Source organism: Protopterus annectens, chromosome 6.part1 (assembly GCF_019279795.1).
Source record: "Protopterus annectens isolate FY-2018-M chromosome 6.part1, PAN1.0, whole genome shotgun sequence".
In the NCBI taxonomy this organism is placed as follows: Eukaryota; Metazoa; Chordata; order Ceratodontiformes; family Protopteridae; genus Protopterus; species Protopterus annectens.
In genome coordinates, this window is record NC_056738.1 from 395,849,080 (window position 1) to 395,875,671 (window position 26,592).

The window sequence follows — 26,592 nt, forward strand, 5'->3', positions numbered from 1 at the left end:
TTATTTTATATATTTTTATAAAAAAAAAAAAAAAAAAAAAACACACACACATATATATATATATATGTATGTGTGTGTGTGTGTGTGTGTGTGTGTGTGTGTGTATATAAATGCCAAACAGTGGCAAAAGAAATCATGAACTGGTGCATTAAATTCAAAGGTAGACTAGGTAGGTAGCAAAGATGAGAGAAGAGGAAGAAAGTTAAGCTGCAGCAATAGCACATTTGTTACTGGGGTAGGAAAATGGAAATTAAACAGCACATTAGTTACTGAAGTGGAAAAACTGAAATTTCCACATTAGAGAGAGATGCAGGTTAAGAAATTAGAAATTTAATGAAGGAGTGTAACATTAAATAGGACAGAGAGAGATAGAAATTTTTGTGCATAATATTAGGAAAAAAAGAAATGATATAGCTCCCACTTCATGTAAAAACAATAAGCAATTTGTAAGTAGTGTAAAAAATGGATGTTTAAACAAATCTACAGAAAAGTGTTGCTACTGTGGTTAGCGTGGCTTTTTGAGAACATAGATGTAATTGACACAAAGGAAATCCTGCATTTTTAAACCTATTGCTTATAGCTTGATAAAAAACATCATTAGCTTACCTCTTACTGATGATTTTGGCAGCGTATTCTATCCCAGACTGCTTGTGCCGGCATTTCCGGCAGATTGAGAAGCTGCCTTCTCCAAGTGCACTTTCTTTCAGGTCCAAGTCATAATGTTGTAAAAAGGAAGAATCCTGCCAAAGACATGCAAAGGGAGGCTTATGAAACCATTTATATATATGTTAGTCAAACATAATATACATAATCAGAGAAAGACACAAGCATGCACACGCATACACACATCATTCCAGTCTTTACAGCTCATAAAATGCTATGGAACCATTTTTGCAGAGAACACTTAGTGTTTACTATGAAAGAAAGTAGCATACGTAATTTCTAATCCTTTGGTCATAAAAAATGCCAAGGGACCATTTCAGCATGGAATATTTATGTGTACCAGTAGCAAGGCCTACCATGGATACATGCAACCCATGCATGATTAAACGTCTTTCTTCTAGAAAACCATGCAGACAAATTATAATTTGCCTTTTGTTGTAAGAAAATGAACTATTAAACATTCAGTGTAGTGTGATTTTAATGTCTCATGAATTTAAGTGCCCACCCATATGCATAAATATACCAAAGGAAACAGTTGTGGCCTACAGTGTCTACCCAAGCACTGTAGCTATCCCTATGCAGCTACCCTTCCCCTACCTCTCTGTCATACTGTTTTTCATCTGTCACAGGCAGCACTGAGCCCTTGGTTGATCGACAGTCTAATGCTTCTGGTAATGATTTCCAGGGCAACCCTACACTCTTTTCTGCTGCCACCCATTCCCTCTCATTGCATCTTACCCTCCCTATCTTCAGTTCCCACCATGCACTTGGTTTATGACAGCACAAGATGTCAAGATCAGTCCCTTTCTCATCTTCTGTCTTGTAGTTGCTCCTTATAAACCAGACCCTCCACTACACCAACCAAGTTTTGCAACTCAGTGTCATTTTATTTTATTTCATATGCCTTTTGTTAACAACATGCACCAGATTCTTCTGGAGAATTGCCTCTGTGTCCCAAAACAACTTATATATCTTAATGGCACTAACAGGATGTGATGTTGCTCCAAAACTCCCTGTATTGTGTCTGACCAAATATGCTAAACAAGAGTGATTTCAGCATCTAACAGTGATGCGATCTTCTTTTAAATGGTTACTCACCATAAAGTTCTCCATAGGGTACTTCACTTCCAGACACAGAACTAGTTTCCTATTTTCACCCTCATACCCATTAATTTTACAATGTTCTATGAATTATACTGTCAAAAGCCTAGATGAAGTCCAGATACACCTACAAGATTCTCTGCCTACGCTGGTGGAAACAGACTCACAGAAATGACTCAAACTGAACTGGTAATCTCTCTAATGTGCTATACCATGTTGCTGTCCATCTATTTCAGAACTAGAAATGAGGAACTCTTCCAGCCTGCATTTCATCTTTCCCTGGGAAGGAAAGAAGACTAAGAGCCCTGTAACTGGCATTTTAGTAGATAGGATTATGGCTATGGGCTGCTAATATGCTTCATCCTTAGCCCTGGGTTTTGATTCCCTCAATTTTCATTTGACAGCTTCATGTCACTGAGTAAACCAATTAAAGCAGATGGTGCTCCTAGATCACCCCTAAAAAAGGCACTTTTGAGAAGTGGGTTAACTCAGTCTAACAAGTAAATTATGCACTCTTTTTCAAGGAAATTATCAGTGCAAACTTTTGGCCCTTCTTTAGAATGGCTAACCTACCTTTCTGCAGCAAATTCAAAGAAAAAAGCAGATTGAGATGGGGGAAAACGTGCATTACCATTTGTGATGCAAAAAACATGTTATTCTTGGGTTTGTAAGAGCACCCTAAATTTTTCTTGGAGTTGCAATCTCATGCTGTGATCATAGGATGAAGTGAACATATACCCATTGCTATTTACGGTAACAGTAGACTTACTCTTTCTGAAAAGGCATGTTGACAACTAGGTTCCCTGCAGGCAGAACACTTCAAAATGAATAGGCCATGCTGGTGAAATGTCATACTGTGGAAATTAACATGCATGATGATACAGTAATGAAACCAGAGAGAGAAAGAGAAATGAATGCTTTTCTGTAGTACATACATACACATATATATATATATATATATATATATATATATATATATATATATATATATATATATATCACTGCCAGATGCTATTGCAAGGTCATTTTATGAAACAAAATTAAAACCTCAGAATACACACTGAAGCCTTCCTTTATTAGGAAAAAATCAACTTCCATGATACCAGCATCAATGGAAATTAAATTTAGGTAAAATAAATAAGGGAAAACAAAATACAGTTCTGTAGGCAAATTATCATAATGACAGATATGCAAATAGATCATTGTTGCCATATTCATAACACTGGGCAATTTCCTCACAAGGGTCCCTTCTGGCTGGCCAACCATATAATTTTATTTTTATTTATTTTTATTTTACATTCGTTGACCAGGCTAGTCTAACTGGATATATGTCCATTTTCAGTAGAGGCTCGGGGAGATAAGCTCCATGATAATAATAAAAAAAAAAAAAAAAAAAAAAAAAAAAAGCACAGCACATAACATATAGGTTCATAGGTAGGTACTAGGCTATCTGCCCTAAGGCATTTATAAGCATAGCCAAAATGTGTTTGCTTTCGCCGCCCCCTTAGTAAAGTTCCCTGTGCCTCTGTCCAGCAGAGCCACTGAAGTGATCCCCAGGGTAAACTTTCCGTTTCCCATCCACTCGTCAAGGTTTCTCTTGTAGAGTGCTAGTGAGGAGCTCTGCCTAATGTAGATTGGCATCTTGTTCCAAAGCATGGGAAGTCTCTGGGACAGGAATCTATCCCTTCAGCACGTCCTATTTATTGTTGTGGTGAGGTTTAGATCCCTAGAGCGTGTGGCTCGAGGGGATAAGGTTTTCTTTAGGTGGAGCATGTCCATCAATTTTGGGTTGGACATGGCCTTGTATGTCAGGCAGAGATCACCTCTGAGCAGAAGGTATGCAACCGAGTACAGCTTGAGTTTCTTCAGTCGAGCTGCATACGGCATCTGTTTGTGGCCAGTGATCCTCTTGGTGAGGTACTTCTGTCAACATCAGTCATATATACAACGCACATTACAGGTTAACACAGAATTTTCAGAGAGGACAGAAATCATAACAGCGTAAAATGCAGGTACAATGCATAATAAAAATTAGGCAGATTGTTGCATAATTATATTGATAGAGTTCTCCCAATAATAAGTTTCCACAGAGGATGAAAATAATGAAATGTGGAGGGAAATGGTAATTGTAGTTAATAAGGAAGATAGAACAGTTAATGAGAAGTATAGAGTAAGCAGAGCCTATTTTGGATAGAATAGATAACTAGTCAGGTTTAGTACAAAGGCATAACCAGTGTGTTCTGAGGAAAAGTTTGTCTGTTTTTGAAGAGTGATATAGAGGAAAGTGAGGAAAGGTCACTGGGAAGAACATTCCGGAATTTTCCAACAGTATTACAGAAGAGAGAATCCCCAGCCCTGTTAGATTTAGAGGTGTTTACAAGATGTTTCTGATATGAACATAAGGACTTCAGATTATTATAGTGGGTGATGAGGGTAGGTAGAATACGAGTATTGGAAGGTTGATAAAGAGTCTTATGGGCAATGGTTAAGTTGGTGGAATTTAAGCAGATTCTGTAGTTCAAGCCATCTTACCTGCTTTAGAGTAAAGCAATGATGGGTTCTAAATGGGATGCGTGTAGCAAATCTGGCTATGTAAATCTCAGGAATCTTCCCCCACAATGTCTATATCTACCCTGGGTAAGTGCCAGCATGCTGGTTTAAGAGGTACATATGTCCTTACCATTTTCACAGCTTTCTTGCCCAGGTAAAAATAAGTCATACAGTAGACTAATTTCCTAAATAAAGTACAGTTGTGTAAAATCTTCCCATAACGGTAGATGCCCTTCTCTTCACTGTTGCAGTATTCATTACATTAGGGATCCCCTGCCAAGGAAGGCCCGATGTCCGGCCAGTATACTAAAGCCTTTAGGTTGCTTTCCTTTAGAAGGTTTAAGGTATGCTGTATGTCACACTTATGCTCCTTGTGTAGTGTAGAGCATAAAGGTGACATCTGGATGTACCAGCCTCAGAACTGAGAGCCCCAGTAGGAACGCCAGTCCAAAGAAAAGAAAATGAAATCGATGTATCCAGAAGAGAAATGGACCAGGGGATGGAGGTTGGGAGTGAATACTGCAACAGCGAAGAGAAGGGTATCTACCATTATGGTAAGATTTTACACAACTGTACTATATCCTTCCATTTCACTGTTGCAGTATTCATTGGTGAGAGTGCCGAAGCTCAGGAAGAAAACGGGGAAGAGGAAGGACCAATAGAGTCCTCTAGGAAGCCATGAAGGATGGCCATAGCAAAACCAGCTCTAGCTCTGGAAATTCCATCCAACTTGTAATGCTTGGTAAATGTATGCACAGAAGTCCACGTAGGTGCCTCAAGAACAGAGTTAGTATCCAAACCCTTGAAAAAAGCACCAGAAGAAGCTACAGCCCTAGTAGAACGAGTATCAAGAGAAGAAGGATGGCTTTTACCATGAAAGGAATAACAAAAAGAAACAGCTTTTGAGGTCCAAGAAAAAAGTTTGCTTGGATACAGCTAATCCTAAGGATCTGGGGTGGAAGGAAACAAAGAGCGGATCAGATTTCCTAATAGCCTTTGTCTTATCCAAATAAAATTTGAGTTGTCTCTGCACATTCAACATGTGCAACAACTTCTCAATGGCAGATCGCGGAGAAGGGGAAAAAGTGGGCAAATGAATAGACTGATTAAGGGACAACTCATTCACCACCTTGGGCATAAAAGAAAGATTAGTATGCAAGGACACCCTGTTTTTGTGAAACAGCAAAAAAGGAGGACAAGCCATAAGGTCTCGAAGCTCAGACACCCATCTGGCAGAAATATGAGCTAACAAATGAACCATCTTGCAAGAACAATGTTGCAAGTAAGCTGAAGATGCAGGCTCAAAAGGAGCCAGAGACAATTTAAAAAAAAAAAAAAGATCCCAGGAAGGAGAAACAGGCTTCCTGGGGAGCCTAATATGAAGGACACCTTTTAGGAATTGTTTAGTCTCAAATCTAAAAGCTAAAGGTGGGGATAAAGGCAGACAAGCAGCGATAGCTGACAAATGGGTCTTAACAGAAAGATAAGCCAACCCAGCATTGAGCAATTCACACAGATAAGAGAGAGAACCATAGGAACATCCACAGAAAGTGGATTCAGGTTTTGATTAAGACAACAGAAAAACCTATTCCATTTGGATAAAGGATTTTCTAGTATTGGGTTTTCTGGCCTCTTGCAGGACCCTAACCCCATCCACAGAAAAAAGATGTATATGTGGAATCAAAATCCTATCACCCACAGTGTCAGTTGAAGAGTGGACAGGTGGGGATAGATGAGAGCTCCTTTGTCAAGTTGAGTAGGACCACCCTGTGAGGTAACTTCTGATGATTAACCTTGGCTAAATGCAGAAAACGGAATCAATGCTGTCTTGGCCAAAAAGGGAATCACCAACAAGATTTTGGTAGCATCCTGTTCAATTTTAAATAGGACATCTGGAATGAGGGGAAGGGGAGGGAAAGAATAAACATCCCATTCCAAGAAAAAGGTATCCACCTTCCACACCAGAGGACCTGGGATTCTGGCACCAACTAGAGTAAGTTGCCTATTCAGACGGGTGGCAAAAAGATCTATTTGAGTATCCCACTGGTAGACAATGTAAAGAAACCCATCCCTGTGAAGCATCCATTAATGGGATTGAGTTAAGAATCTGCTCAGTGTCTGCCACAATGTTTTGACCTGATGGAATGTAAACTGTCTGAAGAGTCACTTGATACTGGACATCAAGATCCCACACTAGGAGTGCCAACCAACAAAGAAGATAGGAGATTGTTCCCACCCCAATTTGTTTACCTACCACAACAGTGTAGCATTGTCTGCAAATGCCTTAAATACCTTGAGAGGTTCTGGAAAGAAAAGGGGATGAAAAGCCTGAAGTGCCAGCAGAAGAGCTCTCATCTCTAACATTGTTCTACTCTTTCTGTTGAAGAGGTGACTCCACCCACCTGCACCTTTAAGGAGCCAAAATCTGCTCCCCAACCCACCTCTGAGGAGTCTGTGAACAGCTCCTAAGAGGGAAAAGGGAGGATGAAAAGGGAGCCCTGCATTTAGAGACATCTGCTGGATTCACCACTGAAGTTCTTCCTTGAGACAAGGTAGAAGAACTACAAGTTCTAGGGGATGCACATGTTGAAGCCAACTGACTTCAGAAACCACTGAAACATTCTCATGTGGAGTTTGACCAGAGGGAGCATAGGGATGGTGGATGCCATGAATCCCAGAGCTCTTAGAAACTCCTTGGTTGTAATAAAGGCCAGAGGAATAAGAGTTTGAAAGAAAAAAATGAGTATGGAGGCCTTGGGAGGCGGCAGGGATGCCAGCATAGGCACTGTCTGAATCTTGCACCCCAGAAAAACATGGTCTTGAGGAGGAGTCACAAAAGACTTTTTGAAGTTTATCGTGAACCCCAGGCTTTGCAGAAGAGAAATGGTAAAATGAAGATTTTGCAACAGGATCTCTTGACAGGAAGCCTGAAACAGGTCATACAAGTAAGGAAGTACTTGGATACCCTGAATCCTGCAAAAGGCAATCACATGAGCACGGCATTTGGTGAATACCCTTGAGGCAGTAGAAAGGGGGGCTGAGGAATACCCAGAAAAGATGGAAGGGATTTCCAAACCTTGAAATACCCCTTGCGAATAATGGACAGGCCCAGGAATCCTGAGCAATCTGTAGCCAAGCAGGAAGAGAGTGAGAGGCGAAGAGAAAGAAAAATGTTGCTGGGAAAAATAGGATAGTCCGACAGCACCTGTTTTTTCTGGAAAAGGAGACCTCTGAGGCACTGAAGTCTGAGTAGCCTTAGCAGGAGGAGCCTGCTGAACAATGGAAGATTCCAGCCTAGGCTTCTTGGTCTTCTTCACTGATGGCTGTCTCATGGAGCGGGAAGTACCCATCATTGTGTCTTTCATAAGAAGCTTAAGTCACTGAATTTTCAAGATAAAGTGCCAAAGAAGTTGATCTGTTACCAGTGGTTTTAGGTACAAAAGCCTGACAAATGGAACAGTATGTATGGTCGTGAGAGGCATCTAAGAAAAAAAAGACACGGGTTGTGGTGGTCTTTATGGGGAATCTGTCTCCCACACTGGCATTTACCCTTCTTGGATGACATGAAACCCCACAAGCAACAATAAAAATGGTTAATAAAAAATAACCCCAACAGGGCACTTCTCTGTAAAGCCTTGGTGAACCAGCAACAGAATGGGCATTCAGATGATCAAGCAATGGCATTCGGACAGGTGGCAAAGACATTTTGAGGATTGTACAGCTGGACATCACCTTTATGCCCTATGCTACTCAAGGAGCATGTGTGTGTGACGTACAACGTACTTTAAAGCAACCTAAAGGCTTTGGTGTATTAGCTGGAAGTTGGGCCACCCTTGCATGGGATTCCTAATGCAATGAATACTGCAACAGTGAAATGGAAGGATATCTATTTGACCTGAAAGGACAAGTTTAAAAGCTGGGAGAAGTTTGAAAGCACAGGAAGTATTAAAGCTAGAAATTAGGAGATACCCCACCCAGCCAAAAGGAAAACGTGTAAAAGAATATCTGTATAAGGGACAGAAAGAGGAATGATGTAGACAATCTAATTGAACATCTACCATTAAAGGTTGAACAGACTAAGTAGAGGAAGGAAACTCTGGATATCATGGACAATTTTAGCAAATCCAGTTCTTACTCTGGATTGAACACCCAACTTGTAATATTTTGTTAAGGTGTGGACATAGAACAAAGTGGCTACTTCAAGAACAGTTTTACAGTCCAATTTTAGCAAATCCAGTTCTTACTCTGGATTGAACACCCAACTTGTAATATTTTGTTAAGGTGTGGACATAGAACAAAGTGGCTACTTCAAGAATAGTTTTACAGTCCATTTCTTGCCTGAAAGCACCTGAAGTAGTTACTGCTCTAGCTTTATTCACCTCTTGTAGTGGTCTAATACAATTTGAATTGCAGAAGGATACCGCATTGTGGACCCAATTGTAAACAGTTTGTTTAGAAACTGGTAAGCCCATTTTCTTTTATACAAAAGACATAAACCAGTGGTCAGATTTTCTCAGGTCTTTAGTCTTTTCTTAGTAAAAAAATCTAAGGTGTCTATGCACATCTAAACTATGAAAAAATCTTTCTCCTTTGTTTTGAGGGTTTGGGAAGAAAGCAGTTAGCTGGAAAGACTAATTAAGACTAAATATAGAAATCACCATAGGCACAAAAGACTGACTGGTTCAAAGACACACTAGCCTTATGAAAAGACTCAAAAGGGAATGAAAAGCACGAAAGGGCCCATAAACTCAAACTCTTACAGTGGATAAAGGCTACTAGCAAAGAAGTTTTCCATGTCAGAAATTTCACAGAGGAATTGGCAGCTGGCTCAAATGGAGGGAAAGTTGGCTTTGCTAATCCACAACTCCAATCCCAAGGAGGAGTCACTCTTTTCCTTGGGAGATTTAATGTGGATAACTCCCTTGCAAAACAGTTTGACCTGATTAGACTTGGATAAGGGAGGATCCGGTGGCAAAAACAGAAAAAGCTGAAAGATGCACCTTAACAGAAGTGCATAAGCCTGACAAGCAACTCAGATTACCAAGGTCATGCCTTCCACTTTGACACCAGACAGAAAACCTTGTCCAGTTGGATATATGACTTTCTAGTATTAGGTTTTTCATGCAGCACATCTTGAGAGAACTGGTGCCTGAAAGGAATTAAAATCTTTTCATCCATACTGAGTTTCTGGGAACTGTAGAATGAAATGCATCGGTTAACTGTCATCCTGAGTGGATCCACCCAGAGAGGAACAGTGATGACCCCTGTCCAGTTCCTTGAGAAGACTGGACCAGTGCTGTCTTGGCCAAAATGCAGTCAGCAGTAATATCCTCAGACTGTCCCTTATCTTTAAAGTATTTTGGGAATAACAATATGATTGAAAGGCCGTGGTGGTGCAGCAGTTAGCATTGTTGCCTCACAGCAAGAGGTTCTCTAGTTTGAGTCTCAGCTGGCATGCCTTCTATGCAGAGTCTACGTGTCTTCCCTGCAGACACGTGGGTTTCCTCCAGGTGTTCGTTTCCTCCACATTCCAAAGACATGCAGTAGGTGGACTGGACACTGTAAATTGGCCCTAGGAGCAAGTGTGTGTGTGTGTGTGTGTGAGTGAGTTGTATGGATGAACTACTGCAGCAGGGCTAACCACCTGGTGGTGTAAACCTTGGCTCGAGATGATTGTTACTATCAAAGTGACAACCTGACCCCATGTGCAAAATGGAAAAAAGGGGTTGAGGCTGGATGGACAATATGATGGAAAGGCATACAGAAACTTCCCATTCCAGTTTACTCAGAAGACACCTGTCACCATTGATTTGCAAGGCGTTCTGGAGCAAAACAGTTGTCTGTTCTGTACTGATGCAATTAAGTCTAGCTAAGGAACTCCAAATGGACAAGTAAGCTGGAAGAAGGCCTCTCTTTTTAACATCTATGTCTGGGGGTCTGTCCTGGACCTGCTTAGAGAATATGTCACTGTCTTCAGATGGGAGGGGCTATAGACTGCTTGTAGAAACAAATTGTACAGAATGGCTATTTCCCAAGCTGTCATGTCTAGTCTGCAAAAGGGGTAAGACTTTGTCCTACTACGTTTATGTACCACATAATGTTGGTATTGTCTATTACAATTTTGAGAGTACCCGATGTCCACAACTGGTGCACAGCTTTCAAGCCATTGATCACAGCCATCATCTCTCTGAAACTGTTGTGAATTTTCTTTTGCAAGGGACTACATGCACCCTTAACTATTTTTTATTTTTTTTTTTTGTGAGTAGGCTAGCCATATAAAATGTGAGGCATCTGTTACTGTCAGAGGGCTCTCAGATCGACAGCACTGACATCTAGGAACAAAATTCAAGCTATAAACTCATTTCCTGTCCTAACTTACAGTTTTGGAGTGATTGACTGGCCCCAAAACGTGTTGGCTAGATTAGACAGGAAAACAAGAAGGATGCTTCATGCTCACCAAATAATTTATAAAAATCAGTGCATACCAAGATTACATATTCCCCGTTCCGAAGAAGGGATGGGCCTCCTTGAAACTGATTACATGTATAGATCAGCAGTCCTTGGACTGCACATATCTGCTGACCTCACAAGACACAAACATAGCGAAACTTTTGAAAGCATGAGAAGAGTGAGATGACTTCTCCGCTTAATCCAGCGTAAGCATATCGGCGTCAAGCAGGAATGGAAATCAAACCAGTAGATAAAAATCAGGCAGCAACTGAATGTGCCAAAAAAACAAAAGAAAGAACATAAGGTGAAGGACCAGATGAGAAAGCAAGAAATGTGGAAAATGCGTAAATATAGTTGCAAGTATAGAAAACTTCTGGAAGAGCTTCATGTTGATCAGGACTGAATGCAGGAATGGTTAAGGAGAGACAAATTCAAACCAACAGATGAAATGTTAATACTGGTGGTCCAAGATATGGGGCTATGTACACATTGGTTTGCAAAGTACACTGAACATGTGGGAGAAACAGGCAAGTGTAGGTTTTGTAAAGGAGAATTGGAAACAGTTGCACACCTTGTTGCTGGTTGTGACATTCTAATGGCAGATGGACTGTATATTGAAAGGCACAATAATGTGGCAAGACTGTTGCACTGGGGATTGTGCAAACATTATGGTACTGAAGTGGGTGAAAAACACTGGAAACATGAGTCACAAAGCATCACAGAAAATAATGATGCCTACATCACAAGGGATCGCCCATTACCAACAGTTCAAAAGACAGATGCTAGAAAACTGGTTACAGTGGTCCATAAAAAAAAGACAAAGTAGCACTGATCAATGAAATCGCTACACCCAGTGACTAAAGTGCGCCTTGCATACAGAGACACACAAAGTCATAAAACATATTTGCAAGCAGAAATGTGAGCAATGTAGAAGAAAGATACCCAGACATTTACAGTAGTAGTAGAAGCAATGGGTCTTATAAAAAAGAATTTGCAATCATATTTACATAGGTTACCAATACACGTATTCACATAGGAATTGTAGGAGGAGTCATTACTGGGCACACTGTGGGTGCTGCGAAGAGCACTTCTGGCTGACATCAAAGAATGAAATAATACTAATTTCATGAAACTTAAAAGTACTTTTGAGTTAGAAATGGGCCCCATTCCCCTCATGGTATCAGAAACGAAAAGACTTGGAAACAAAAAAAAAAACACAGCTGTAAGCTGTAGTCCCTGTGGTATACGGATTGATTCCCTAAGCCTCCATTTGCTAACTTTGTGACCTTGAGAAAGTCACTTAACCAGACACTGCTTGGGGTCAACTAGGAAGTTGGGCTGGGCTTTGTAATGATCTCCCTGGGCTTTGTAATGATCTCCCTGGTTTGCAAGCCTAGTAACTACCTATGAACTTGTATGAAGCCTAGCATGAGGAGCCATGAGAATGGCTGAAACTACAAACCTTATATAAATTCTCTAGCAGAGGTAGACTTCTGTTTTGCTAGATTCAGAAAGTATCTTTTGTATGCTACTACTTTGTCTGGAGAGAGAAAGGGTGTTTGCAATGCGGTATTCTTTAGGCATTCTAGAATAAAAAAACACTCAGAGAATCAGAGATTTCTTTAAACTGAGAATCCTAGACTTGGAAGTAGGTTCATGGAGAACTCAAAGGCCTTTGGGATACCTAAAATGAAAGTCACTTGAAATCAGACAATCGTCCAGGAAAGGAGAGATGACAATTCCTTGAAGCCTGCAAAAAGCCATAACTGGGACCAACCCCTTAGTAAATACCATTGGTGTTGCTGAAAGCCCAAAGGAAAAAGTAAACTGAAAGTACAATCATAGGACAGAGATTTTTTAAATATTTTTTGTGACTCTTGTGGATAGGAATATGAAAGTAAGCATCTTTTAAATCCAGATTAACCAAAAGAGCCTTTGTGTACAGAAGAGACAGAAGAGAATGAAGAGTGAGCATTTTGAAAGCACAGAATTACCAAAAAGGTGTTTAATCTGGAGAGATAAAACTGGCTTCCAGTCTGCTTCTTTCCTGGGGACTAGAAGTAGTCTTGAATAAAACCATTTTCGCTATAAGTGTGGAGGAACCTCTACCACTTCCAAAATGAGAAGACTTGAAACAACAGAACTCGTAAGGTACTTCTGATCTCTGGGAACCCGAGGAATGCCAAAGAGGAATGGTTTGGAATTCCACTGAAGCTTGTAACCACTTAGTGATGGTTTCCCATAATGTAAGGCAAAGAGAAAGTTTGTCAGGAATTCTGAGGGAATGGAATAACTGGCCAGGTGAGAAAAAGGAAGGGGAAGTGGAGGTCGACAGGGACAGCTAGAGTTGATTTTTTTGTTACTGCTGGGGCCTTGGAATCCACTCAGTCTTAGAATCTTCTTGCCATTTTGTCTCAAACTGGCCTTCGCCTGACTTTTCTTGTTGTTTAGATTGCTTTCCAAAGAAGCAACCTGGCTTGCAGGACAATATCTGTACTGGCTAGGTTTTGGAGGAAGAGGTTTTACCATACCTTTTAAAGACTGCAGCTGGAAGGCCCAAAACAGCAAACGTATATCTAGAGGATCAGTCAATAATGGAGCCTTTAAATCTTCTGGTAAAGACTGGAACGTTAGCCAAGCATGCCTATGGATGACAGAACCAGTGTTAAGTTGCACTAGATGTTGCATCACTGGCATCATACCTACATGATGGATGGTTAGCAACTTGAAATGAGGAATGAAGCTAGTTCTATTCTCAATGTCTTGGTTAGGAATCTCAGAAATCTTCTGATACTCACGGTCTAAAATAGCTAAAAGGAATTAAATCTCAAGTGTTTGCCAATATATAGGTCTAAAAAACAGAGTTGCAGATGTATACATTTTTTTATCAGCCCTGTTACAGGCTCTGCTTTGTTTATCACTTGATACAGAATAAGAAACGACTAGTTTAACTCCCTTTTACAAGTCCAGAGATAACAGCAGTCAGCAACAGTTTTTTATGCAAAGCCTGTACACTGTAAAATCTCCTTGGCTTTTTAGAGCTGACAATTTAGAATCTGGGGGTAACAGTAGCTGCTAAGAAGGCATCTTCTAAGACTCCATGCACTGTGGGAATATCCACAGGTTTAGGAACATCCATATGGAGGTCAAAATATCTCTTTAAGAGTCAGATAATTCTCTTTCTTCCCACTTGAAAAAGTCTTTCATCTTAGAACCTGTCTCATTTAGAAAGTCAGAGGAAAGAGCATCTTCTACATTTGACTAGTAGTCAGAAGGAGATGGGTTCTGAAATGCATAATCTAAATTCTCTATCACAAAGATCATCTTCTTCTGAAGAATAATTTTTCTTTGGTAACAAGACAAGTAGTTTGAAAGCATGAGTAGTTTTATCTGTCCTCGGATTAATGCAAACCAATCTTTAGAGGTTTGAGGAATACATTTTTCAAAAGAAACTTGCCTAAGAGTAGGATAAATATGTTTTTTCTTCTGCTACATTTTTCATAGGACATCCGCCCGAGATTTCAGTGCTAAGGGTCGGACTACTACTCCACACTCTTCAATCTTTTCTGATGAGAATGATGTACACCCCCCTTCACTTTCTGTAATAATGATTAGTTTCGGGGGAACTTGTCTTTGGATGGCTGACAGGAGAACAGGCGGGGAGTCATTCAGTGGCAGTGGTAATGCCTTTCTCCCAGATTGCAATAGTCTCAAAGGGGGCAATGCTAGAGGGCCTTGGAAACAACAGGTGGTCTGAGGGCAAATGCACCTCAATAGGTTTCTTGATCGCCAACATAGAAGAGAAAGTGGAAGTCTGAATTGTCATCTTCTTGGGGTGCCTTACACCTTCACTTTTGCATCAACACACAACTTTAGAAGTCATAACTTCTCAGGTCCTATCCTGCAACCCCCCCCCTCAAACTAGGCTTTAGGGCACAAACCATGCTTTCTCAGTCCTTGGTCTCATAATATGAGAATCTCTCCCTTCTAAAACAAAATGATTACTTTTACCCAGTTTTCTAATCAGAGCTAAAAGCAAATGGCAAGAATAAAATAAAATGCAACTGCTTTCTCCCTGGTCATGCAGCTTAACGTCTTCCAACCCCACTTCCCTTGACATAGCTTGTTCTGACTCCGATTTTCATTGTAATTCTTTCTGCGTACCAACGACATCCATGCCATATGTAATGCATGTACATATTGTTTTTTTTTGTCAGTCACTCTGTACATAATTCTACATATCTATTGCCTTTATACCATCACACAAATTCTGATATTCATTTTGTACACGATACATGTATATAAAATGTCATTCACTCTCTATGATGATGGGTCCAACTGCATCACTTCTCTAACCCAGTTAAGTTCAAAATAAATAAATAAAATAAGAGGGCAAAGGAGTAAAAGACATTTGGATGCAAATGCTACCTCAGGAAAAGATAGCGGGATAGACTGAAGAATATTATGTGAAGTACAGACTGTTATATACAATAAGTGGACAATAATCAATAAGTACAGGTGAAGACCGTGTGCCTTTATATACTATAGTTTACATTTGTATCAGTGTGCCCAAGTTTCAAATGCCAAAATAGGCATATCTAATACTTCATGTTAAATGTTTTGTCAAAAAAAAAAAAAAAAAAAACGCACTAATATAGGAGTACAAGTGAAGACTTTTGCCTTTACATAGTACAGTTTACTTCTTCATTTAAGTTCTACGTGTCAAGACAAGTATGTCTAATAATTCTTTTTAAATGTTTTGTAACATTAATAGCCATAGTAGTTTGCTTAACATAAAGCTGGGGAAGCCTGGCAGGAAACTGTGCTTAAAGTTTGTAATTAAATTTCAAGTACCAGAAATTAATCTACTGAGTAATATTTTGCTAAATGTTTGTTCTTAATTTTTACTAACATATATCCTACCCTTTCCTGGAAGGAAGCTGATTGGGATAGAAGCAAATTTGACCCACAGATGTCTATAACATTTACCCCTTCTCTGTATATGAATACAATAACTGGTGCAGTTTTTAGAAAAAACTTTCGTCTTCACAGATGAATGAGCATTTTTGCAGTCAAATCTTAATGGTTTTACAGTGAGCTGTCCTAGTTATAAGGGCTTTGCGAGGGGGAAGGGTCAGAATAGCCAAGAGTTCTAACTGGTGGAGGTAAAACACTTCTTTTGAATATGACCAAATGTCTATCAGTGGGGTGGGGTATCCATACTGGCTAATCTTCCTCTATCCTTTTACAGTACTTGTGTTAAATAACAATATAGGTTCATAGGTGTGTACTAGGCTAACAGCCCTGGAGCCTATACAAGCCTAGCCCAAGAAGATTCCCTGGCATCATGCTGCAGAAAGTTCCCAGTGCCCCTGTCAAACAAGGCCACTGAAGTGATCCCCGGGGTGAACTTCCTATTGCCTACCCACTCGTCAAGATTGCTCTTAAAGAGGGCCAGTGAAGTGCTCTGCTTGACGTGAATGGGAGGTTTGTTCCAGAGTATGGGAAAGTCTCTGGGTTAGGAACCTGTCCCTCCAGCATGTTCTGTTTATTGTGGTAATGAGGTTAAGGTCCTGGAATGTGTGGCACGGGGGGATTGGAATTTTTTTAGGTGTAGCATACCTAGCAGTTCTGGGTCAGAGATGGCTTTGTAGGTCAAGCAGAGATCACCTCCAAGTAGGTGATAAGAGACCAGAGTATAGCTGGAGTTTTTTGAGTCTGTTCATATAGGGCATGTGTCTAAGGCCTAAGTTTCTCTTAGTGAGGTAGATTTGTGGCCTTTCTAGTTGTTGTAGGTATCTAGTGAGGTACATACCAAATGGGGCATTGTATTCTATAACAGGTCTAATGAAGGACGAGTAGAGGGATTATGACCTCTTTCTTCCTGGATGAGAAACCTTTTGTAATGAGATGTGCCACATAGAAGGACTTTCTGACTACAATGGCAATGTGGTTATCAAAGGAGAGGCTGCTGGCAAGCTGTGTCCCCAGGTCTCTTATCACACCTTCGGTGTTTAGTGGACTACTGCCTATGTGGGTAGTTCATGGGCACTGAATTTTTCCCAAAGGGAATGACAATGCACTTTTTGGCCTTGAGCTTAAGGCCATGGTTCTGGCACCAGTCATTGGTGTCAGTGAGGCCTTTTTGCAGAATGTCTACATCAGTTGGAGAATCAATAATGGCTCCCAGTTTGCAATCATCTGTGAACTTGGTCAGTCAGAGTCCCTTTGTGTTGGCTTGAACTTCAGAGAAGTAGATGCCAAATAGGAGAGGACCTAGGACCGATCCCTGTGGGACACCACTTCTAACTGGTCGGTTGTCAGATTTGGACTCCGCTACTTTCACAGTGCGGGTTCCATCAGTGAGCCAGTTGGCAACTCATCTTATTACATAGGGGTTTATGCCTAGTTTAGTGAGTCTATCTATGCTCCCTGAGTGAGGGATGGTGTCGAAGGCCTGGGCAAGATCTAGGTAGGCTGTGTGAACTACCTTGCCCTCGTCCACAGCTCTGGTAACATATCAGTTAATATTCAATATACTTTAGTTGAACTGCCTTGCTTGAAATATCAAGGATTCCCTAACATTTTAACAAGCTTTTGCCATACTGCTTCTTCAGATACATCTGAGAAATCAATATAGTAGAGTAAGTGCTTAGGTGTCCACCTTTTTTTGTAGATTTCCAGACCAATTCATCTTGCTTTAAACATAACAGAGTGTGATTTAGCTTTCTTAGCATTAAACACTTTTGATAAAAATGCCAAGTATTGAGTCCAGGTGGTTTGCAAGCATTTAGTTTGAGGATCCAGCGGAGTTCCATCTTCTCTATGATGGTACTACTGTTGCCTTCAAGAGGTCCCATCTCTAGTTTATCCATTACATGAAAGATGACTCATGTAAAAGGTTTTCCAGGTTGTAAGTCTTATGTCTGATAAAGAATGGGGCCATTCTGACCTTTAGTTTGTCACACACAAACTTCTGCAAGAGCCACATTGGGCCTGGTATGACAAACTGAGTGTTATAATCCCACTGCTTGCGACTCCAGTAAGTCTTACTGGAGTCAGGGCCGTATAAATGATCACAGCTACTCAGACATTTGCAAAAGGTGCCATAGGGTGGTTCACACTTGCAGGTCTCACTATTTTTCTCCATGGTTTTGTGTTTGCTCTCATCCCAGTCTCTCACATTCTTTGTGCTTCTAAACACACAAGAGGGTCCAGGTTTAACCATCTTTTTTCCAATGCCAGTCTTGGAAATAATGATCTAGTTATGTGTAATTACTTCACTGATTTCTTTATAGTCAGTGGTGAATGTGAAAGCCATGCACCTATTTCCCTTTCGATCATTTCTGTCAGTATAGATGTGCCAAAATTCCCTAGCAGCCCTACTTGAGGGTTCATTTAGGCTTGGGTCATTCTGTTGCTTCGGAGTTCTAATTGGCTCCAAGATGTTGTGAAGCATTTTTTCTTGCAGCCCCTAACAAGAAAGTCCTTTTGTAAGTTTGTTAGATTGGTGGTTGGTGGAAACACCTTTTCATACTTTTAAAACTCTCACAATTCTCATTTCCTGTGATTTCACATCCTTTTTTTTGTGATTTGACGGTTCATACTGCTGTTGTGTAGTAGCATGTTTACTCAAGTCGGTTTCACAAAGATGTCAGTAACAGGACCCTTCTCCAGATCTTTAGCTATGGTGAGGTCTAGAAAGTTAACTGCTGTCTTGCTGTAGTCATATGTGAATTTTAGGAAGTTCACTCTGTTGATTTAATATTGAATGAAGACACAGTATACATAAAGCGCTTTTCGTCTTGTAGATACAAAGACTTCTTCAGATGTAACAAACTACATTTAAAAATGTTTTAAATACCGGCATTACCCAGTCATGTGGTCCCAGTCACCCAATAAGATTACCTGTGGGTGAAACTTTTAAAATAAAGTAGCAAGACACTTTACTTTGTGGTGTTTCTATTGTCTACAAAAGTACTTTCCACTGCGAATTTACTACGTAGTACATAAATTGGTACCTGGTACTATACTACTTGTACTAACAACAAACATAAAAATATATGTAAAAAAATCTATACAAAGTCATAGTATAACCTACGTCCCTGTGTGTCCACATATAAAATCTACTCTTTTTTTTATATGTATATATATATATATATATATATATATATATATATATATATATATATATCTACTCATTCCTTTATATACGCATAAAAATTACTAATGATCTATGAACCTACTGTTTAAAATAAACCTGTATGCAATACATATTAAAAAACAAACATAATTGCCTAGTGCATTTTTAATCAGTTACTACACTCCTATTGTAAGTACTCATTTACCTTTCTAGAGCCTTGAGTTTAAGTACACTGACAATAGTACACATTTCATTTAATCCTGGGTGACTGTATGCATTTGTTAAGATCTGCCAATATAACTCTCTAACTTCCAGCATGAGTGTACTAGGGCCACCTCTTGGGTCGTATGGGACTTGGGCTATCACCATGTAACCAAAATTATGTGTGCTATGATCGTTTATGTGTTTGGCCAGTGCATTGTCCAGCCTACTTTTACTAATGGCATACTGATGTTCGTAGATACATTCCTTGAACTTGTGTTCAGTTTTACCAATGTAGTAAGCTGGACAAACTTTGCACCTAGCCAAATAAACGATCTTAGAGTTACAATCAAATCTAGATTTCACCCTGTACTTGATATTCCCTACTGTAAAAGTGGTTGTGGAATCCACTACCTTGCACAGTGAGCACATGCCACATCTATACATGCCCTGTATTCCATACAGGTTTATTTTAAACAGTAGGTTCATAGATCATTAGTAATTTTTACGCATATATAAAGGAATGAGTAGATATATATATATATATATATATATATACATATAAAAAATGAGTAGATTTTATATGTGGACACAGGGACGTAGGTTATACTACGACTTTTTATAGATTTTTACGTATATTTTTGTTATGTTTGTTGTTAGTACAAGTAGTATAGTACCAGGTACCAATTTGTTATGTACTACGTAGTAAATTCGTAGTGGAAAGTGCTTTTGTAGACAATAGAAACACCACAAAGTAAAGTGTCTTGCTGCTTTGTTTTAAAAGTTTCACCCATGGGTAATCTTACTGGGTGACTGGGACCACAAGACTGGGTAATGCCGGTATTTAAAACATTTTAAATGTAGTTTGTTACATCTGAAGAAGTCTTTGTAGCTACAAGACGAAAAGCGCTTTATGTATACCGTGTCTTCATTCAATATTAAATCGACAGAGTGAACTACTTTGTCCTGCTTTTTTCGACATTGGGATTATTCAAGTGTATTCAGCAGTTTGTTTGTTTTGTTTCTAATTTTAGGAAGTTAGTGGGTTGACCAATGAAGTACAAAAATCTTTCAAGGCGGGTTCTTCTCCTTCCCATATGAAAAAAACGTCATCTATGAAGCATAGATAACATTTGATGACATCCATGTACCTACTTTGAAACATTGTCTCCTTCCTCCAGTGCCCAAGGAATACATTAGCCAAGTTGGGTGCCCTGGCTGCACCCATGGCTATGCTGTTTTTTGTTTCTGTAGAAACCTCCAGTGAAAGTGGAACAATTGTTATTGAGGAGGATGTACACAAGCTTACCCAAGATCTCAAGTCTCTGCAGGAAGGGCAGCCCTATCTTTCACATATGATTCAATGGTTGCCTGTATGCACTAATGATGTGGAAGCAGTGTGTACAGTGCTTCAGTGCTTCCATACCTATGGTTACGAAGATAGTACTGTCACTGATAGGCATGCATTTAATCTTTTTGGGGAAAGCCAAAGTGTCTAATATAAAGGATTCATTTTTTTCTGAGAGTGGTATGATGTGAACTTTAAGGAATATTGAGATGGATTCTGTTATTGACTTACCAGGTCTATATGGGGGAGGAGAGCTATAGTCTGGCTTTGGGATTCCAAAGAAGCTGGGGATCTTTGGGTGGACTATAGTAAACAATTAAAACAACTTTGTATTTAATAGATCATCCTAATGCATCCTAAATTCTTTATGGATATTATTATAAATCATTTGCACTGTGCCTAGGTCCTTTTTGTCATAATACTTTTCATTGTTGAGAATGCTTTTGATCTAGTTAACATAACTGGCAGTATTTGACACCACAGTTCTCCCACCCTTATCAGCCTTCATAAAGGGTTATTGAGGACCTTCTGGATGTCCACTTCATACTTGCACTGGGTAATTTCCACTTCACTGTTCTTATAGTTACTCTGAACATCCATATTGTTCTTTTATTGAAAACTACTTTTAAGTTGAGCTTTGAAACAAAGTTTAAGATGTTAAACTACTATGAGGGATAACAGTTATCCCATTATCTAAACCCAGTTATTCTATTGTTGTGAGGGGATTTGTCACATGGTTCCAGACCATACCCTTGCATTGTCCATCTTGCTGTTCACCCTGTCTTGTGGGTCGTTCCCAAGTCCTTGAGTACTCTCTACCCTGTCCACACACTGTTCCTCTGCCCACAGTATCCCTGTGGTATCCTCTGGTGGTTTTGTTTCTTTGTGTGGTAGCTCCCTGGTGTGGTAGGACTGCGGCTGGGTCTCTCCTGTGTTGGTGTCCTTTGATAGATGGTGTTGAGCTGGGTGGAGGATTGTGTATCCAAGTCCAGTCCAAGTGGGGACCAAGCCCTTTGAAAATTCTGGTTCACCTTAGTAGTGTCCTGTCTTCCTGCTTGCTTTCCTGTATTGCTGTGGTGGTCCTATTAGTTCTCTTCTGTAGTGTCCTGTCCTCTAGCTTGCTCTCCTTTGTTGTGGTGGTTGTGTGGATACATCCTTCTGTGAAATCTCCTGTTGGCGTGTCGATGACCCCTGGTACATCTGCTACTGTTGTGCTCCAAAATCCTATTGGGTTTTTCATGATCTTTAGTGTCTGTCCATTCTGCCTGTCTCTCTTCAATATTTTTTTTCAAAGTCTATGACCCTTTTTCCTGTATTCTTTTATTCCTCTCTGGACCCAGTATTATCTTTGTAGGCCTGTTCCACAAAACAGAAATTCCTTGGTGATGGCATCCCACACAAAACAGAAATTCCTTGGTGGTGGCATCCCATCTTACATCTTCCTGATAAGAAATTGTTGAGTATAAAAGTATGAACATCAAGATAGTAACATGAGAACTGACTATTAAATTTGGGGGGGGGTTGTAAATTAACAAACTGGATACAGACATTGGGGTTTATATGCATAAAAGTCCAAGGTAGTTTACAAAGAGAAAGTACAGTTGTGTACATTTACCATAAATGTAGATGTTAGAGTGTATTCACATGATCAGCCATGCTGCCAGGTTCAAAGTCTGTAGTTGATTGTGCAGGATCTGATTGTTTTGTTGGGACAGTAATTGTAGACTTTGAGGCAAGGTCCAAGCTGGGTATTGAGACAAGTCCCTTAGGACTGGGTACCAGTATTGGCGGGGCCAGTCTAGGGCAATTAGTATCATCTTTGGTTTCTCTTGTCTGACTTTTAGGAGGACCTTGGGGAGAAGAGGCAGAGGAGGAAAGTCGTAAACTGATAGGTTTTTCCAACTGAAGGATAGGGTGTTCACTTTCCATGCTTGTCTGTGATAAGTCATTGTGCAGAATCTTTTCAATAGATAACTTTGAGGAGAGACAGCTAGATCTATGTCTGGGCTCCCCCATTTCTCTGTTATCGTGCTGAAGACTTGTGGATTTAGTTTCCACTCATGAGGGGCCATAAGGTTTCTGCTTAAATCGTCTGCCAGAGTGTTTTGTTTTCCCTGGCAGGAATTGAGCTTGAAGATGTATTTGGTAGGTCAAAGCTGTGTTCCACAGTGCCATGGCTAATCTGCAGAGGGGGTATGAGTGTGTGCCCCCTTGCTTGTTTATATACCATTTGACTGTGGTGTTGTCCATCTTTATCAGTAGTTGTCCTGGATGAAGTCCTTGAAGGCTGTTAGGGCATTTTGAACAGCTAGCATCTCTTTCTGGTTGATATGCAGATGCATTTGTTTTGGTGACCATATGCCCTGAATGCATCTTCCTGCCATGTGGGCCCCCCAGGCATAATCTGATGCGTCTGTTGTCATGTTTTGGCTGGCAGGGGGTAGAGTGAATGGCCGTCCCATGTTTTGGTGACATGCCTTTGCCCACCATAGAAACTCCTGTTGCAGGCAGGGAATGAGAGAAATCATTGTTTCCAGACTGTGAGAATGTTGACTCCATAAACTTTTTATGTACCATTGAATTTTCCTCATATGCTGTCTTGCATATGGAATCAGTAGCATGCAGGATACCATGAAGCCCAGAGCCTGCAGAATTTGTCTTGCAGAAGACTAGTTTTTTGTTGCCATCAGTTGGAAGTAAGTAGTCAGTTGCCTTTGCTTGTCTGGCGTGAGGTAAGCCATCTGGGCAGTTGTATTCAAGCTTGCACCCAGGAATGTTATCTTTTGAGAGGGTACCAGTTGTGATTTCTTTTTGTTTATTGTGTACCCTAGGCATGGTAGAAGCCTTTTCACAAATGCCAGGTGTCGAAGAAGAGTGTCCTTGTTCTCTGCTTGAATGAGACAGTCGTCCAAGTAAGGCTATATTTGTTCATAGGTTCATACTAGGCTATCTGCCCGAGGGCATTTACAAGCCTAGCCCATAGTTTTGTGGCTTACGCCACCCCTTTAGTATGGGGAACTATACCCATTATTTTGCTGTGCCTCTGTCGAGCAGTGACACTGAGGTAATCCCTGGGGTATATCTGCGATCTCCCATCCATTGGTCAAGATTTCTCTTGAACAAGGCCAGCGAGGTGCTCTGCCTCACATATACCGGGATTTTATTCCACAGCATAGGGAGTCTTTGGGTGATGAATCTATCCCTCCAGCACGCCCTATTAATAGCCGTGTCGAGGTTTAAGTCTCCCGCCCTTGTGGCTCTGACGGATCTAGATTTTTTGAGGTGAAGCATATTCATCAAATCTGGGTTTGACATGGCCTTGTATGTTAGGCAAAGGTCACCTCTGAGCAAGCGGTAAGTGACTGAATAGAGCTGGAGTTCTTTCAGTCGGGCAGCATAGGACAGATGTTTGAGACCCTTTATCCTTTTGGTGAGGAACTTTTGTGGCCTCTCCAGTATACTTCTTTGTCTGCAAAATGCAATTACTGGTGCCAGACACTTAGTAAAAGACCCTGGGCACAGTAGATAAGCCAAAGGGCAGTGCAGAGAATTGGTAATGTAGTAAGCCAGCCTTGAATCTGAGGTATCTTCTGCATGATTGTTTTATTGGGACGTGCAGGTATGCCTCCTTTAGGTCTAAAGTCACCAGCCAAGCATTCTTGCCCAGCATGGGCAGAAGCTGCTGCAAAGTCAGCATTTTGAATTTTGGAATGTCTAGGTATGTGTTCAAAATCGATAAATCCAGTATTGGCCGCCAGGCCTTGTCCTTTCTGGGTACCAAGAACAGTCTTGAGTAAAATCCTTGTCCTTTTTCCTGTTCTGGTACTGTCTGAATGGCCCCCATATCTATGAGGGACATAACCTGTTTCTGTGCCTCTGCCCACTGATTTTTTGGCAGATCTGGCCAACCATTTGCCATTGGCAGAGTGTGGAAATGGAATCTGTATCCCTGCGATACGATGTTTAGTACCCACTTGTCCTGGGTTATCATCTGCCAATTTTGAGCAAAAAGTGCTAATTTTCCCCCTATGGGTGCTGCCAAAAGATAAGTGCTTGGTGAAGGCAGAGGGAAGTCATTGGGATTGCTTTCTGTAGGTTTGTGCTTTATCTCCTCCAGATTTGGAGGTGGAAGCACCCCATTGCTTTGACCTGTATGAATCTTGCGCCTGGTACCTGGAACCTTTAGGGTGTCTGGATTTGCCCCTTTGTGCTCTGTCTGACACAGGAAAGGACCAATTTTTGTAGGCCAGTGCCTACTGAATCTTGGTGGCTGCACGAAATCTTTAACAGTTTGCATAGACTTAGCTTTGTCTTCCATTTTCTTTAAAACCTCTTCTGCCTTAATACCAAACCGAGAATCATGCTGTAAAGGTGCATCTAGCAATTTAGCTTTAACATGATCAGGTACATTTTGTTCCTTTAACCAGGCATGCCTCCTAATCACAGATCCAGTAGCTGCGGCCCTGCAGGAGGCCTGTAAGGAATCAAAACCACATTGCAAAGTATGTTTTCCAACTTGTTCAGCTGCATGTAATAATTCCTGCAATTCTTTACTTTCTGCACATTCTGAAATCAACATAATTTTCTGTTTCGGCAATCCCATACCATGCTGTTGGTACTTAAGCATATGAAATTGACAGTTTAAGGCCCTGATTGCCAAGGTTGCAGATGTATAAACATTTTTTCCCCATCTGTCCAGTGCCCTTGAATCTCTGTCAGAGGGGGTTGGATTTTTTGCTGTTGAGGCCTTAACTCCCTTTGGACACTGTGAAATAGTTTCAGGATCAGCAGAAGGGTTTCTAAATAAAAATTTATGTGAGTCAGGGACCCTGTAATATCTGTCAGGCATACTGGGAGCTGGAGGTAAGGAGTCAGGGGACAAGCTTGACTCCGAAAACACATCATCCACAATGTCTAAAACAGGGGAATGGCTAAAGCCTGTACTGAGGGAGAAGGAAATCCCTGAGCCTCTTTTTTGATTCTGAGAAGTCTTGACTCTCCCAGAGAAAATGCTCCCTCAAAGTATGCAAGGTTTCTCCAAATTAATAATCCTCAGGAGGAGATGCAGAAGGAATAGACTTCCTCAGCATCAGAATCCTCATAGGGAGGTATAGATAATTCCTGATCAGAAGAGGAATCAGAAGAAATAGAAACCTGATCTGAAGATTCATAATCAGTGTCTTGCCTAGGCCTTTTATCAGGAGTGGGATGGGTACCCCTGATCAAGGTAATAAGGTCTTCAGCCATTTTTATCTATTTTTTAGGCATAGAGGCCTGTGCACATGGCTCATGTGTCTGTTTTTTAGTTTTAGAAGTTGCTTTTGTCTTTGGTTTTGCAGTTGTCATTGGTTTGATATACAAATGTTGAGGTCTGAATACACCCTCAGAAGCCGGTGCCTGCTCAGCGGCTCCGGACCCATCAGAGGGAGATACATCCGTCGGTCCAATACCTTGAGTATCTTGCGGCATGCCAGACTCCACATGGGTGTCGGTAGAGGCCTGTGACTCAAAGGTAGTGGGTATCAAGGGCTGCGAAAGCACCTCACTGAGTACCGGTGAACAGTTGACGGTCTTAGGAGAAGCTTCGTCGGTTTTGGATCTCAACTGCCTCTGTCCTTTTCTTTGCGTTTTTTATGTACTCCGGTAGTCGGATTGCTATACAACATTTCTGGGTAGTTAAATGTGTTTCCAAAATATTTTGATGCAAAAATATACCGACGCTTAATCGTGCGTTGATTAAATCTAGCACAAAACCGACAGCCAGGCACGTTGTGATCAGGGCCTAGGCAAGGAATACAGTATAAATGGAAATCCTTATGAGGTATTTGCTTCCCACAAGTAATACAATTATTACCCTTTTCTGACATCGGTAAAAAGCAAGAAAAAAAGTTTCCCCCACGGGGTACTTAGCTTTAGTGAAGACTTCGGTTCTGAAACTCAAATTCAAATATTTTAGTAGTCGGCTGACTGGCACTTGTGAAATGCTTCTGCTTCGGGCACCGCGCGGCAAGAAAGACTGAAGAAATAGGTGTCGGCTGCATGTTTTATACCCCCTGACGACCTGACGTCATGGAAGAGGAGACGGCAACCGACGCAGGACCCAAGACTTTGGAATTCAGACCGACTGAGGGCAACC

At 40.7% G+C, this 26,592-nt stretch overlaps 1 protein-coding gene across 1 annotated transcript in view; it reads right to left on the minus strand.

Moving 5' to 3' along the window:
- The window catches only part of RPS6KA4 (ribosomal protein S6 kinase A4), a 785,184-nt gene that overhangs the window by 111,739 nt on the left and 646,853 nt on the right, over positions 1-26,592 (minus strand). Inside the window, exon 11 of the mRNA XM_044075810.1 lies at positions 607-740. Within this exon, the coding sequence (XP_043931745.1) occupies positions 607-740 (134 nt within the window). The remainder of the gene's footprint in view (positions 1-606; positions 741-26,592) is intronic.